The sequence below is a fragment of the Colossoma macropomum genome, unplaced genomic scaffold (genome assembly GCF_904425465.1).
Source record: "Colossoma macropomum unplaced genomic scaffold, Colossoma_macropomum, whole genome shotgun sequence".
Lineage (NCBI taxonomy): Eukaryota > Metazoa > Chordata > Actinopteri > Characiformes > Serrasalmidae > Colossoma > Colossoma macropomum.
Window position 1 is genome coordinate 33,850,028 of NW_023494795.1, and position 16,076 is coordinate 33,866,103.

A 16,076-nucleotide genomic window follows, 5' to 3' on the forward strand; every position below is an offset into this window, starting at 1 on the left:
CTTCAAGTTAAACCTTTTAATCATATGGCGTATGTAGCTATTTGTGGGGACCAAATATCCTCAAGATGATAGAAAACATTTCTTGACATCAGACATTCTGACCTGTGGAAGCAGAAACTATAATGCACTCTGCTATACTGGAGGGCAAGAAAAAGTCTCTCAAATGTGTTCAGCAAGTTTATTGGTAACGCACAGATGCACAAACATTCCCTATTTGTTAATCCTAGGCTGAATTAACTGAGTAGAATAAAACTTCAAGCTTAGGTGATTCAGGGTAATTATTGTTTTTAAACCAGGCTAGAGTTTGGTATCGATCGTATAACTGTATAAGGATGGCTTTCCTCGAGATCCAGACATGTGTAGCAGTGTTTGCAAGATACATTTGTTTCAATAGTATTTTAAAAGGTTTAACCATTTAAATCAAGGTTATCGACTGTGGTATCAAAGCGGAGGCTTTGATCCATTGTGCATGAACTAATCTTGATGGAAGACTCATTCTCATAGAACATTACTATATACAGTCCCAGTTTTTCAAATAAATATGTGGATATGAATAATGACCAAATATGCACATACACAATCACACATCAAGCCCTTTATCTATCGTAGTTTGTTAATCAAAATGCTGCATTTGAGAATAAAGTTTTGCCACAGTTGTCTTAATATTTCTTTCTACTCCAGAAGGAAACGTTTGGATAGCTCATTGGTCAGTGTGTGTTGCTGCCCGGCCCAAAGGAAATGAGTAGGCTGGGAAGTGTTGTCCTGCCCTGAAGAGTACTGAAAGTGAGGGCTGAGCTCTATGGCCAGTGCAGAGCGTACCAATCCAACACCCCCTACATGCTCAGGAGCAGGGTGGTACACTCTACCACTGGCTGGATGCATGAACAAGGATTGTGGTCGGAATGGAACTGTCAGTTTAAACCCGCCTCCACAGTATGACAGACGTTCCTGACAGCCCGACTCAGACAACAAGTGAGTGTAGACAATTGGAAGATCATCACAGCGTAGGAAGTTCCTCTCACGTCCACACAGTGAGACGAAGGGGAAATGCTGTTGGTAACGGCCAGTCTGATTGACTTTCAGATGTTTAAAGAAGAAAACAAGAAACTGTTGATCTGATGAGAAGAAATAAAGGAGAACAAAAATGAGACATTTCAAACAGAGAAATTGTGGCACTGTAAGAAAAAAAAAAACATAAAACCATTGAAATAGCAGGATTTTTGTATTAATTTAAAAAGGGTACCAGGGTTAGTTAAGTGATGCCCTGGAAGAACTACTTTTTGTTCCCTAAAGAACCTTGTTTGAAACAGAGATTTGTAAGGGTTTAAAGAACCTTCACATAATGTGAAGGTTCTATACCAGCTTAAAGTTTCTTCCTAGAAGCTTCACATTATGTAGAGGTTCTTTTAACTTTAATAAGGTTATTCACACCCACACATCTCATTTACATAAATGGCTCTCTAAAGATCTCTAAAGCTCTCTAAAAATCTATTGAAAGGACCTTAAGGGAACCAAAAGAAAAGGACTGGAAAAATTTACTATAAAATTATGACAGCAATTCACAATTACAGCACATTGCTGTAATCCAAATATACAGGTTATTGCTGCATTTTTTATTCCCCATAAGTTAACTGATAAAAGAACCCTTGGCCTTGTCGGATTTCAGGAGCTATTATGATCATACTATTACTTAAAACACCATTAAACTGTACATACACACATTTTATGCAAGACATTACACCACTTTCTTAAGATCACAAAGCCAGTAGTTACCCAATGTCTGTTTTAATGCAACACTGCAGAATGAACTATTAACTGAATATCACAAACACCATCATGGTTAAAAAAAGAAAAAACAACCCCATTTTCAAAAACGTTGGGATGCTGTGAAAAATGTATATAAAAACAAAATGCAATTATGTGCAAATCATTTAAACCATATATTTCATTTAAAATGCTTCAGAGACAACATATCAAATGTTGAAACTGAGAAATTTCATTGTTTTTTGAAAAATATTTGCCCATTTTGTATTTGATGCCAGCAACACAGTCCAAAAAAAGTTGGGACGGGGGCATCAAAAGGCTGGTAAAATTGTGTAATGCTAAAAAACACCTGGTGGTTAATTGGCAGCAGGTCAGTAATATGATTGGGTATAAAATGAGCATCTCAGAGAGGCTGAGTCTTTCAGAAATAAAGATGAGGAGGGGTTCACCACTGTGAAAGACTGTGTGGGCAAATAGTGCAACGATTCAAGAATAATGTTTTCGCAATGTAAAATAGCAAAGAACTTTTGCTTTTCATCATCTACGGTACATAATAACATTAAAAGATTCAAAGAATCTGGTGAAATTTCTGTATGTGAGGGACAAGGCTGAAAAACAGTATTTGCTGGCATGATCTTTGGGCCCTCAGGCAGCACTGCATTAAAAACAGATATGACTCTGTAGTGGAAGTCACTGCATGGGCTCAGAAAAACTTTTGAAAACCACTGTCTGTGAAAACAGTTCGGTGCTTCATCTACAAATGCTAATTAAAACTCTTAAACGCAAAGAAGAAACCATATATAAACAGGACACAGAATCACCGCCACCTTCTCTGGGCCTGAGCTCATTTAAAATGGACTGAGGTGAAGTGGAAAAATGTCCTGTGGTCCGACAAATCAACATTTGAAATTCTTTTTGGAAATCATGGACGCTGTGTCCACTGGGCTAAAGACCACTCAGTTTGTTATAAGTGCACAGTTCAAAAGCCAGTATTCATGATGGTATAGGGGGCATTAGTGCACATGGCATGGGTGACGTGCACATCTGTGAAGGCACCATTAATGCTGAATGATATATACATGTTTTGGCAACATATGCTGCCATACAGATGATGTCTTTTTCAGGAAAGGCCTTGATTATTTCAGCAAGACAATAACAAACAATATTCTTCATGTATTGCAGCAGCACTGCTCCGTATTAAAAGAGTCTGGGCGCTAAACTGACCTGCCTGCAGTCCAGATCTGTCACCACTGAAAACATCTGGCACATTATAAAATGAAAAATACGACAAAGGAGACCCTGAACTGTTGTGCAGCTGAAATCCTATAGCAAACAAGACGGGGAAAACATTTCACTTTCAAAACTACAGCAGTTGGTCTCCTCAGTTCCCAAACGCGTACAAAGTGTTATTAAAAGAAGAGATGATGAAACACAGTGGTAAACATGCCCCCGTCCAAACTTTTTTGGAACGTGTTGTTGGCATCAAATTTAAAATAGGCATATATTTTTTAGAAAACAATAAAATTTCTCAGTTTCAACATTTGATTTGTTGTCTTTGTACTATGTTCAATGAAATATAGGGTTTAAATGATTTGCACAGCATTGTAGTTTGTTTTTATTTTGGATTTTGCACAGCATCCCAACATTTTTGGAAATGGGGTTGTATATAAAGCAAAACAAAATATATAAAATGCATTAAATGCATGCAAACATGGCTTTAGGTTGAGAATAACGCTAAAAAAATGTGAAAAGAACTAGATAAAGAAGATAAAAGCTCATTAACAAACCACTGACAAAACCACAAGGGATGCTAAGAAACTCCACCTTTAGTGCAACAACATTCACAGAGAGGCTACTCAAGACCACACAAATTAAAAGTCACTTTCCGAATATGATCCACAAATAACATAACAAAATAATTACTGTAAAATACGAGATGTCAACTTCCCCCATAATGCACAATTTTTTACAGCAATCTGCTATGTTTAAGGAACCCAGTAGATTGAATAGATTTCTGCTGTAAATGTACAGCATGTTTTACAGTGTTGATAATTAGGGGTGCGCTGATCCAATCCTCAGTATCGGTATGGGTCTGATACTGGCCAAAATCACTGGATCGGATATTGGAAGAAATAAAAAGAAGTATAATCCAATCTGATCCCCTAGCCTAAACTATCATGTAAATGTTTAACTGATCCTTGAGGGAGATGTGACTAGGCTTGTCAACGAATATTCTAAATTCTATTATATAATTATGTAATTGTAAAAAAAAAGGCATTAGATTGTGAAAACTTATAGTAATTTATTATAAATATTAACATTATTATATTATTATTACATATATTGTGGGAAAAGCAGCATTACGAGGGCTGCCTCGCAAGTTCTCGCATGGGCCTGGGCTGCTCCACCAAATGCACTGCATGACAGACAGGAGTCACACAACATCACTTTCATGATTTAAAATGAAATGTAAATCCAGCTGAAATGAGCGAATAATTCATTATTATTATTAATTCAACAGCCATGTGGTAATGATGGCAGAGAGACCCAACTCAGCCAGAGAGAGTGATTTGTGCTCTGAGAAATCTAAAAAGCCCTGTTTGGAAACACTTCGGAGTAGGTCAGTAGGTCAGTAGACAGCAAAATTGTGGAACCTCGAGATAAAGTTGTACGCAAGCTATGTAATTCCAGCACTAGCAACCTGAGGGCACATCTCAAAAATATGTACACAAATGCATCTGATTCAGTTCGTCCTTAAATTCAGCTTCCCCTCAAAAAACATGGCATGGCAAAAAACAAGGCATGCACGTTCACACAGCATTGAAACAATGGAAAGTAAAATGAGTGAAAAAGTCCTATGCAGTTGCAGTGTTGTTTAGTGCTGATTTCTCCTATAAGTTATATGAGTTACATAAATTCTAAGTTGTGGTCTACATTGCAACTTGTGTATTGCTATGTCATTAAGGTATAGGCTACACTGAGTGATGAAACTTTTCACAAAGTTGCACTTTAAATGTCACTCTGAAAGTTTGATTTGTGCTAATCAATCAAAAATGCTGCTAAAAGTTCTGTGAAATGGCAGTATTGCATAACTTTTAGGGCAGTAACCTTTAGTGGAGTAGAATATTTGTTTCAAATTTTAAGTATGATGTTATTTAGATGGCTAGGTTAAGCAAAGTGCATACAGTTAAATGTATTATTAACAGCTTAGCTGTTAAAGAGAGGGGAAAAGAGAGGGGAAAAGACAGTATCAGATTGGTATCGGACATGAAAAAGTGCTATTGAGCCACCCCTTTTGATGACCAGGCAGATATTTTTACAGTTTTTACAATTAACTAGATTGTTTAGAATGTTTATTTGTCTATATGTTTATATTTAGGAGCCATTAAATGCAAAAATTCTAGTAATTCTGGAAGGCTCTCACTCTTACAGGATTTCTACAGGGTATATGACAAAGAATTCAGTGAATGCAGTAAATTACAGCACAATCCCTATATTTCAAACTACAACAGCTGACAGCATTGAGAGAGAACATTGAGAACACCCTGGAGAACAATGAGACATCTGGGACTACAATTTATGCACCTATTAATACAAAGATCTCATTTCTATTTAAATAATTAACACTAAACTATGAACCTGTGAGAATACTACTCAGAAGTCATGAGAATCTATATTACAGGAATATAATACACATGACAGTTAGGCTGCATCTTTCATAATTTACACATAGGCCGCATGTCCCAGACAATATTCAACAAGAGCTGGCAGCTACACACTCAAAAAACATGGCTCTTCAAGGGTTCTTTAGTAAAAAAAATGGTTCTACATAGAAAAAATGAACACTCAAAGAACGCTTTGCATGATTAAAGGGCTCTTTTCATTGTGAAAGAGTTCTTTCTGTCTACTGGTACAAGCTTAACACCGTAACAAAAGAACTTTTTGGTGCTATATAAAACCCTTTTTGAAAAGGTTCTATGTAGAACCATCTACAGTATATTATCTATCAATTTAAAGATCCATTTAATAATGCAAAGAACCCTTTAATCATGCAAAGTTCTTTGAGTGTTATGGTTCTATATAAATCATTTTCTTTACTAAAGAACCCTTGAAGAGCCAGCACTTTTAACAGTGTTGATATTGCTGTAATTCATCATACCCTGAGTGGAGTAGACCTAGAGAGACAAAGGCATGCTCACAGTCCATCCAAACATTCAGTGACAGAGACACAGTAGTCACTGCAAGTTATGTTTCACATCTCCTGACTGCCAGGGGTGGTGCTTACTAAGTGGATATTTCCCTGTATACACAGCCTCAGACTGAAAGCATGTGTACCAAACAAGTCACCCTGTGATGATGTCACTGAGGCTATATTATCCCATTACTCCATGCAAACTTTTCTTTTCTCTTCTCGATATCGGAACGACTGTGCAGCCCGACAACTTTTCTTAGTGCTGAGTTTCAAAACTTTTCATCCTTTACGGGCTGTTGTCATTGACTCCTTTTCATGGAAAACCTCTTTTTACACAGGCTGTGTCAAGTAGTGTCGTCGCCTGTGTTCACCCAGTTGCCATATACACAACACAGTGAGTAAACCATGCGACGTCTGCGGGTGTGTGTTTTCTCATGCGAACGTCGTCTTCTTAGGAAGTATGCTGAGGCCCTTACATGTATTATTGGTCAGCCCCCTGTGTCTCTAGTGTTGTCCAGATGATGCGAATATGACATTGAGGCTGAAACTGGTTTTCCTGCTGAACGTGTTCAGTCCTGGGTTTCTTAAGCAGTCTATCAGTCTGGCACCATACTGATCAGTCAGACAGCTCTTATGTTCTGTCAGGGTACTGAAGTGCTAAGCCTCCGCTACTGTGAAAGTGCACAAGATAGACTAGTTGTTAATATGCAGAGAGCAGGGTCCCAGCACAGAAGCAGGCTTGTAATGGTTTGTGCTGGTAATGTAATGACGCCTCTCTGGCCCTGCGTGTATGAGGTAATTAGATCTGTTCTGTCATCGCCGCTCTAACAATGTGTTTATCACGAAAACTCATACTGCGATAACGATAAAAATAAAATTTATCATGCAGCCCTACACTGCACCCTGCACTTTTTCTCGATATTGTCAATGTGGCAGCGTCATTGGACCTGACGCTAACCTGTCCCATGTCACGGGCTGTGTCTGATGCATTCCTTGTGATCCACTCAGTAAGTACAACCCCTGGTGATCAGGAGATATGAAACATAACACTACGTTACAAATGTAACTGTGGTTATGTGAGCAGTGGATGACCGTCAGGGTTCCTGCTCACTTGGAGTGAGCAAGAAGATCCAGGTCACTGAGGAAGTTTGCAGTAAGTCACGGGACAATATGGCCTCGGTGACATCACATTCAGGTGTCACAGGGTGACTCATTTGGTATACAACATCCTCTCAGTCTGAAGCTATGTACGCAAGAAAATATCCATTCAGTAAGTAAAATTCCTGCTGAATGTTTTTGTGTGTGTGTGAGGTGAGAAAGGGAGCTCATACCTTTGAAGCAAGTGACAAAGTTCTTCACTTTGGTATCATCCAAAAAGAGCTGGTAAAGACACAGAATTACGTAATTACGTTTTTTTTGTTGTTCAGTTAGCCATGAATGAAGACCTTAATTATATGAATATACACAACAGACAAACTAATTGTTCAGGACACGGCAGCAAGAGAATTAACACAGAAAAGAGAAAGAACTAAACAGAATTATACCTGTTTATACCTAGCATTTTAAATGGTGTAGTCTCTTCATACATTTCAGACTGCCTGACAATGTTCTATGCTGCAAAGTGAGTCCTAAGATCAAGTGCTGCCATATTGAATGTTTTGAAGATGAAGTACAAAAAGATTAGTGAAGGAGGTTTCTGCTACTGTCCAACAATGATGTAGAACTTTTTACCTATTAATAATTAAACAGCTACTGTTACTATTATAACGTGTCTGAGAACCTTTTTATTTAGTTTAGCATTTACTAGTTCACCTTTTATAGGTTTTTTATAGTTTTATTTAAAAACTTTTATTTACCTATATGATAAAATACATAGCTTTTTAAAAATGTTAGATACATTTCATATGCCTCGCTTCATTCCAAAATGTATTCCAAACATTAAAAGACATAATAATAATAATAATAATAATAATAACAACATTTTGGCGAATTTAATTTAGATTATTAATCATTTTACTTTTAATTCAATATTCCTTTTATTTCAGTACTTTTTTTATTTCTTTTTTCCTTTGACCTTTTAGTAAACACAAACTCTTATTTTATGCTTGCTCCTCACTGCTTTATTTACACTGTTTTACTCTGAAACTTTAAATATAATTGTGGGGCAATTTAGGATGCATTTTTTGTGTGAAAGGTGCTGCATAAAAAAAGCTATTATTAGTAATATAATCTGGGGAAGAGCGTATTCTAAGTAGAGGAATCTACTTTGTCATGTAGGCTGTCTACCTGTCCTTGATGATCAACGTAGTAGAAATACTCGCGGATGCGCGCCTCCGGACTCTGTCCTTGCGTGTAGGAGGCCTTCTCTCGCCAAAACACCGCGGTCACGCGCACAGCCACCCGAAGCCATGTACCGTTTCTCCTCCCACAACAGACTACACTCATAACAGGACCGCAGAGCATGACTTACAGGTTAGCTGTACAGGTTATAAATGGCTAAGGCCATGGTCTCGGGTAGCAAAATGAACGCTAACCAAAATCTGTGGAATGTTTTCAAGCGGTGCGTTCCCACTGCTTTCTTCACCGGGAGGAATCTAAGGACGCTAAACAGTAGTTCCACCCTCCCAATAAGCTTGAAAAATGACACCATAGGCACGTTGCATAAAAATGTATTGCTTAAAATGATGAGCTTATTATTTTTAACCCTAAAAATGAAAACGGTCTGTTTTATTTAGTCTGGTCGGTTAACTGAAACAGAATCTGTACAGCGGAAACAAAACCTGAATTCAGTTGCGTAACGCTAGATGGAGCTGTTGTCTATTAACAGTGAGCTAAAAAGATTGAACTGGCGCGCATCTTTTAGAAAGGTCAAACAAGTCTTGAGGTACATGGAAGCCCAGATGAATGGATATGAATACTGAAATTTGGGAATAAGCATGTAGAGATGAAACTACTTAATCAGAGACAAATCACGTTTACGTGAGTTTAACACGAAAATGGCCCTCATCAGACTAAAATCGTAGCAGGGTTTATAATAATATTATTTGGAATAAACATTACTTGAGACTTAAGCACTTCAACAGAAAACTGAAAAAGCATGCGGCGAACCACGATGGTGTTGCACCGCTGCCATGGCAACGGCCGTTCCCCTTCTTTGCGTGCTCGCCGCCGAGCGCAAAATGACGTCAGGGTTGTCGGTGGTGACGGCGACGCGGAGAGACAGCGCGTGCTCCAGATCCGTACTGCGGTGCCCGAGCCCCTACCACCATGACTGGCGCGCTGTGGATTACTTTCAGTGGATTTTAACGGGGAAGAAAAAGAAGTGGGACCATGGCAGAGAGGTAAAACCGTCGCATTCTGCATCCACTACGATATCTGCTAGGATGGGGGGCGCGAGCGCAGCTATTTACAACAACATTGAACTGGACAGGCTGGGGATGACTGGACTATCAGTCGAAGCACTGCGCGTTGACGATGGTTCCGTCGTTCTCTAGCTTTTCGCATCAGCAGTGGAATCCCAAAGCTGGTTTACGAGTTAATATGAATTGTGTGGGAATCAGACCAACATGCGGCATCCCGCGCGGCCATTTGATCTCGCTGTCGTTATGGGTGTTTTTTACTCCCCCCTTTTTGCGCGCAAACCTCCACACCCATAGCACCCATTGCTGCTGCACAAGGAGATCCTGGCTCGCTGTAGATTTTCTGTCATGATTGGGCAAGAGGCGTCACGCAGGGCTTTAGCCGAGCATTTTCCTGACCAAAAAACACATCCCACTGGCCTCTCATCTGCAGCCAACGTCGTTACCGAGAGGCAGACACCTGCGGCACGCGGTGGCGGGGTCGATGAGGAATGATCGGAGAATTAACGCTATTTGTCTCGGCTTTGTACAGATAGTAGAGTGTGAAATTGGGCTTGCCGCCGGTGGGACTTCGGTTCGTTTTGAATTATTAATTACGAAATACTGGGGTGTTCAAGTCAGCCGATTGCAAATTGGAAGTGTCGTTTTTATTGAGCGCATGCGAGCAAATGTGAGCGTGTTTAGCAAACAGCGCGCGTTGCCCCATGGGCGAGACGTTTCGTAGTGGCCACTTACTAGGGCTACCTCCCACATCTGGGACCGGGGCTATGCAAATTATATTGTGGCTGCCAGCTTGTATATAGAAAAAATACATAGCCCTTCTAGTCTGTTAACCGTTTACTGTTATGCTAGCAGACAGCCCACTATTAAGCGATTTGGCTTATTCACTGCATTTTTACTGCATTTTCATCACATGCTGTAGTGAGTGAGTGGTCAACATCTGCCGAAGCTGATGGTGAGCAGAGCTTTGGGTGTGTACAAGGATCAAAGAGGCCGCATGGCCGGATGTGCCACATGTAGTCTGTCATACAGTACCAAAAGGCCACCAGCTATCGTTAAAATGAGCTTTAAAGGAGCATACAGTTTAACAAGCCTGTTTGCAAGCCTTGTTGAGCTACCCACACAGCACTCTAGCCTTGTCTAACCTTTCAGTCATCATGTGGGGGGCATAGGGGATAGACCATGTTTAGCTACTGTGTGATGGATGGTTGGAGCAGCCAGAGCCTATTCTTGTCTGGACAGACCTGTGGAATAAGTTCTAGCTGTCATTCAATTTGACCATCCGCTCAATAGAAGATTAAAGCAGGCTATACTATTGATCTCTCCTCTTAAACCAACTTGTTAACCCCCGTGGAAATCAAGGCCTGTCTAGACCTTGAAGTTTTTCCTCAATCTTGCCATCTATTAGTTCCATAAAATGTAATAGACAGATTGGTTTCTTTTACCCACTGTGTGGTGGTAATACAATATCACAATACTTGAAGATGTTTTCATAATACAAATGTAATACACAATACATATATTCATATCCTATCCTATTAGATTTGATTGCGTGGAACTGACCAACAAAATAGTAGTGCCGCATCAAAAAAATGCTTTCAAAATCTGTAAGTAATATACCGTACTTATTCAACGCATCACTACATGCAGTTAAGACATGCTAGTTATACTATCCTAGACTGAAAACACAGCTATGCCAGCTAGAATCTTTTGATTCTCTTTTTAATGAAACACATCGTTTGTTAGTATTTTTTAAAGCCTGTACTCATCACCTCATCTAGATCTGTAGATTTTTAAAAAATTCCCACGCTGCTAATAAATTTGTGATTACCCATTATATTCAGCTGAATATAATGGGTAATCACAAATTTATTAGCAGTGTGGGAATGCCCATAAAAGGTCACCAAATGTAGATATGCACATCCAAGATATGAATATGGATAATCCAAGTCCTGTGTAGAGCCAAGGAATGCAATAAGTCAAAAGTGAAGGCTATGTTTTAATACATGAAAACATATTTTTAAATATTAAGTATGGCTTAATCATCAATTCACACTGCACCCTTAGCATTTTGTTTGAAACAAAAAATTTAAGCACATACTAAAAATCTGACAAGCAGCTTACTTGGCTGAGGGTTTTGAAATTCTGCTTTAGAAATAGCAAACTACAGTGACAAATGGCCTTTACTTAATGTTTGAAGTTCATTTTTAAAATAGCTTTTCACTCGTTTAATCATGCCCAATTTCAAGTCTCACTTGTTATTACGTTACACAACATTACTTTTCATATTCTTCTGCCTGGGTTGGCCCTTACTGCACTCTGCTGAATGCTTTAGCACACTTGCAGGAGGAACATGGTATCCACACAACTTTCTTTATGACTTTGTGGATGCTGTGTCTGAGTCAGTGTTACACTGAAAAACAGAGACTGACACCTACAGTCCAATTGCAATCCCCTTGGACCTTCTGTCATAAATGGCAAATGGCTGGTCAGATTTTACCAAGGCTATGAGGCTCGACTGTGCTTATCAGGCAGTGTTTTTCCTACTTAAAACAGAAGTCACTGGGTAGCTGCTTAATTCTGTGAAAAAAAAACCTCTTTGGAATACATTATATAACACAAATTTGAAACTACAACCATTACACTCAGCAACTCGGGTCTTTCCTGTTTTGCTTTTTTGCTATCCACAGATGATCAGGCAGGAGCCTGTGAAAACTCTGCCACCACCACATTGATAGTATTGTACAACATAAATTCGTCTCCATTAAAAACTAACTTTATATCTTTGCTAATATTGAAACATTGAGTATTGGCTGGTGCAGACACTGGTCTAATATTTTTCCTTTAAAAATGACTAAGCTACCCCTAAAGCACAAACACTACCCCTCAAGAAGAAATGCACAGCTAAAAACATCACATCACAGAAGATGAGTGTGTGCTTTATTAGGCTAGATTGGATCCAGTTCATTCTTTTTTACCTTGTGATATCTGACACAGCATTTATATCATCCCAGTGCCCATTAATACCTTTATGTTATCTCTACAAATTATACAGATTTACATATTTGTCATACTAAAAATATGGGTTTTGTTTACTGTCGGAATTCAGCAACCATCCAGTGGGTTCTGTTATGAGTGTGCTGCATCAACAGGTTTTTGTTCAGTAAAGAGTAATACATTGATTTTATTGTCTTTGTTGCCTTTATTTTATTGTCTTTGTTGTATTGTCGGTAATCAATCATGGCCGGTAGCGATAAAGTTGAAAAACACTGGAGTATTCCTTTAAGACGAAGTCTGGCTATTTCTGTGTGCTGCATAATTTCACTACATTTTAGTTCGATATCCCCATGCCATACACCCACATGGCATATATTTATGTGAGTATCCCTCTACAAACTAGTCTTGATTTACATTTTGAAAGTCTGAAAGGAAAGTACAACACTTATTTTAAGGAAAAAACACATTTCAATGACAAATCTCTCTTTTTCTCAGTCGAACCACAGAAGCATGACAGTGCGACAGTGTGGAAAGGCACTGTCAGTCAGTCAGTTTCAGCATTTATAATGATAATCACTTTACTCCATTCAAAACTTAGTGGCTGAGCAGGACAGGACGGTTTCATTTCACACAAGGTTTGGCCATAATTTTGATTTTGGTTGCAGTGTCGAACTTCCACCAAAGAGACTATTTAAATTTGTCTTTTCATTGTTTTTGCTTTCATATTTATCTGAAAAATAAGACTTTTTTATTATGGAAAAAAGGAACTAGCTGCTATCAGATCATGACCTATACGCATGATCTCAAGGCTCATTTGATTCTATTTAGCATGCTGCCACGAGACTGCATCAGCTCCCTTCATATTAGTCATTTTGTCTTGTCTAGTAACAGTAGGTATAACTTACAAGCAAATAATGACATTTTATTTAGTGTAAGGTTTGTTTAGAGCATGACAGCCATTTTAGAACCGTTTACAACAATATAATAGTATCTAGTATTAATATGTGACCCATTTCCCATAAAATTTATTTCATATATAAGTAACAAACTAAAAAATAAAACGAACAGCTTTGCACACTGGTTACTTTATATACCATATATATATATATATATATTTATTTATTATTATTATTATTATTATTATTGTTCATTTTTTAATTTATTCCGCCCAATGACAGCTGGGATAGGCTCCAGCACCCCACCGCGACCCAGAAGGATAAGCGGTTTAGATGATGGATGGATGGATGGATTTTTTAATTAATTAATTAATTTATTTATTTTTTACTAACATGCACAAACGTATTGGGACACCTACACATTACACTTACAGGAGCTTTAAGGATATTCCTTTCTAAATCCATAGGCATTTATAAGGAGTTGGTCCCCTCTTTGCTGCGATAACTCTTTTGGGAAGTATTCTACAAGATTTTAGAGCATGTCTCTTAGGGGTGGGAATCTCTAGGTACCTCACAATTCGATTCAATTACGATTCAGAGGGCTGCGATGCGATTATAAAATGATTATCGATGCATCTTGATGCATCTTTTTTTTTTCTATACAGGATTTCTTTTTTTCTCACTGTGTGGGGACTTGGTACTCTTACAGCAAAAAATTTGTAATGATCCATAATGAATTTTCTTTTATTAATAAATCAAACGGAAGCCATGAGGCAAGTCAACTGGAAGGCTCTCTTTCACTGCTCTTGCTGTTATGGTGCAATAAGATTCCGTGGCATTGGGTGTCCACATTACAGCTAACCTACATGTTTTCTTCAGTGATTGCATAACTTCGGTTTTGGTCTGGTTGTAGAGAGTGGGGTGTCGCTGTGTCAGTAAAATATCTTCGAGACGGGACGCTGTATCTTGGCTCCAAAGTGTGCAACATAGCGCGAAAGCCCTCGTTCTCATGGACGCAAATCCTTGGCAATAAAAGTTGCGATAGAGTTTGCAATTTGCTTCCGAGTCGGGTGGAAGCTTTGACATCGCTTGCTCAATGGTCCTCTGGTTGGAGCAAGTACAACAGGACGGAAAACGGGTGGAAACGTGTAATATGGTTTCTCATGTTTATCGTTTACAAAATACTTTTGTTTAGTGTGACACAACTTGCATATAGTGTGGCTCTTATTCAGGTCCTTTTCCCCTTTAACTTCAAAGAAGCCAAAGTGCTTCCATACGCTAGCTCAGGGATCGGCAACATACGGCTCTTTTACCTTTTGCCCTGGTGCGGCTCCACAGCAGAATTAGATTTTTAGGTAAAAATAAAATAATCCTCCTTTGCAGTAAAAAAAAAAAGCTCTACTGATCAATCTAACACAGTTTTAACAATACATGGCCTTAAACGCTGCCAACCCTTCACCACCCTATAACCCTGAAGGTTGGCGTGCAGACTGCAGGTCACATAGCAATTCAGACAATCTCACCTAGCTAGTAGCTATCGAAAAGGCAAAGAGAAAGATTCAAGACGAACATTTGGAGATTAATGGACTTATTCGCATTTATAAGCACTGCAGTTGGTTTCCTGGTACGTAAATCTACAATGAGAAGCTGTCAAACACTAAAAAGTTGCAAAGCTGAAGTCAGCTTCTCTTTCCAATTTTCCCGTTCCACCTTAAATCGTGCCGCCTCTACATTCTGACCCCTCAGGTGGAATGGTAAAATTTGAACAAGAAGCTGGACAATGAGAAACTTCAGCTTCGTAAAACATGCAAAAGTTGAGAGACATTTTACAAGAAACTGTTTTACTTTTAAGGAAAAGTTTTTTGGTGGAGATGGGAGGAAAGCGGCTATAGCTGAAGCTAAAGCAGAGGAAAGTAAGTCTGCGTTTTTGTTTTTTAGCCTATACTATGCCATTAGCACATACTGAGACATATTGGACATAAAATATTGTGGCTCCCAAGGTGGTTTGATTTTTGTTGGAAGGACAAAATGGCTCTTCTTATCATTTGGGTTGTGACTCCTGACCTAACCTAGCTTTTAATGCACAGGGTGCCGGTCGGATTTCTCGCTCATCCATTTGTGTTTTTGTTATGTGCACGCCACAGAGTGTCCGGGTGCAGCACTCCCGCGCTTCCAAGTTCTGCCTTTTGCATTCTGTCAACATTACGCTATCAGTTTAAATTTAGAAAATCGATTTTTGACATTTGTGAATCGATTCAGAATCGTCCACGTCCGCATCGCGTTGCATCTAAGAATCAAGTTTCCTCCCCCGTAATGTCTGTGGAAATTTTTGACTGTTCAGCCAGACGAGCATTTATGAGCTCAGACGCTAACGTTGGACAAGAGGGCCTGGCTCACAATCTCCATTCTGGTTCATCCTAAAGAGGTTTGATGGGGTTGAGGTCAGGGCTCTGTGTGGGCCAGTTCCTTCACACCAAACTCACCCAACCATGCCTTTGTGCACTGGAACACAGTCATGCTGGAACATAAAAGGGCCTTTTACAAAGTTGAAAGCATGCACTTGTCCAAAATGTCTTTGTCAACTTCACAGTTGACACAATGCAGTCAGGCAGGTAATGTTTTCCTGACTTTCGCCAAACCCAGACTTCTCTATCAGACCGCTAGATAGAGAAGTTTGATTCATCACTCCACAGAATACGTTTCCACTGCTCCAGAGTCCAGTGCTGGCGTGAGCTCATCAGTACAACCCATTTTACTGCTAGTTTTTGTCTATCGAGACTACAAGGCTATATGATTAATTTTATACATCTGTCAGCAATGGATGTGGCTGAAATACCCGAACTCAATAATTGGGAGGGATGTCTGAAT

General features: G+C 39.1%; 2 protein-coding genes across 2 annotated transcripts in view; one reads left to right on the top strand and one right to left on the bottom strand.

Annotated features, from left to right (window-relative positions):
* Positions 1-164: 164 nt before the first annotated feature.
* Positions 165-8,564, bottom strand: cunh8orf82 (chromosome unknown C8orf82 homolog). Its single transcript, XM_036582262.1, has 3 exons — positions 8,243-8,564; positions 7,288-7,336; positions 165-1,115 (listed from the first exon to the last, which is right to left on the bottom strand). The coding sequence occupies exons 1-3, from the start codon at positions 8,417-8,419 to the stop codon at positions 673-675; spliced, it is 669 nt and encodes a 222-aa protein (XP_036438155.1). The 5' UTR covers positions 8,420-8,564; the 3' UTR covers positions 165-672.
* Positions 8,565-9,180: 616 nt separating this feature from the next.
* arhgap39 (Rho GTPase activating protein 39) overlaps positions 9,181-16,076 on the top strand; it is a 51,609-nt gene continuing 44,713 nt past the window's right edge. The window contains 1 exon segment of the mRNA XM_036582257.1: positions 9,181-9,297. Coding sequence (XP_036438150.1) covers positions 9,287-9,297 — 11 coding nt within the window. The 5' untranslated portion in view covers positions 9,181-9,286.

Excerpts from the sequence above, each read along its gene's own strand:
- cunh8orf82 (XM_036582262.1), bottom strand. The coding sequence starts at position 8,419 with ATGCTCTGCGGTCCTGTTATGAGTGTAGTCTGTTGTGGGAGGAGAAAC. Across the intron at positions 7,337-8,242 it reads ACGTTGATCATCAAGGACAG|CTCTTTTTGGATGATACCAA; the intron begins GTAGACAGCCTA and ends TGTCTTTACCAG. Across the intron at positions 1,116-7,287 it reads CTTTGTCACTTGCTTCAAAG|ATCAACAGTTTCTTGTTTTC; the intron begins GTATGAGCTCCC and ends TCTTCTCATCAG.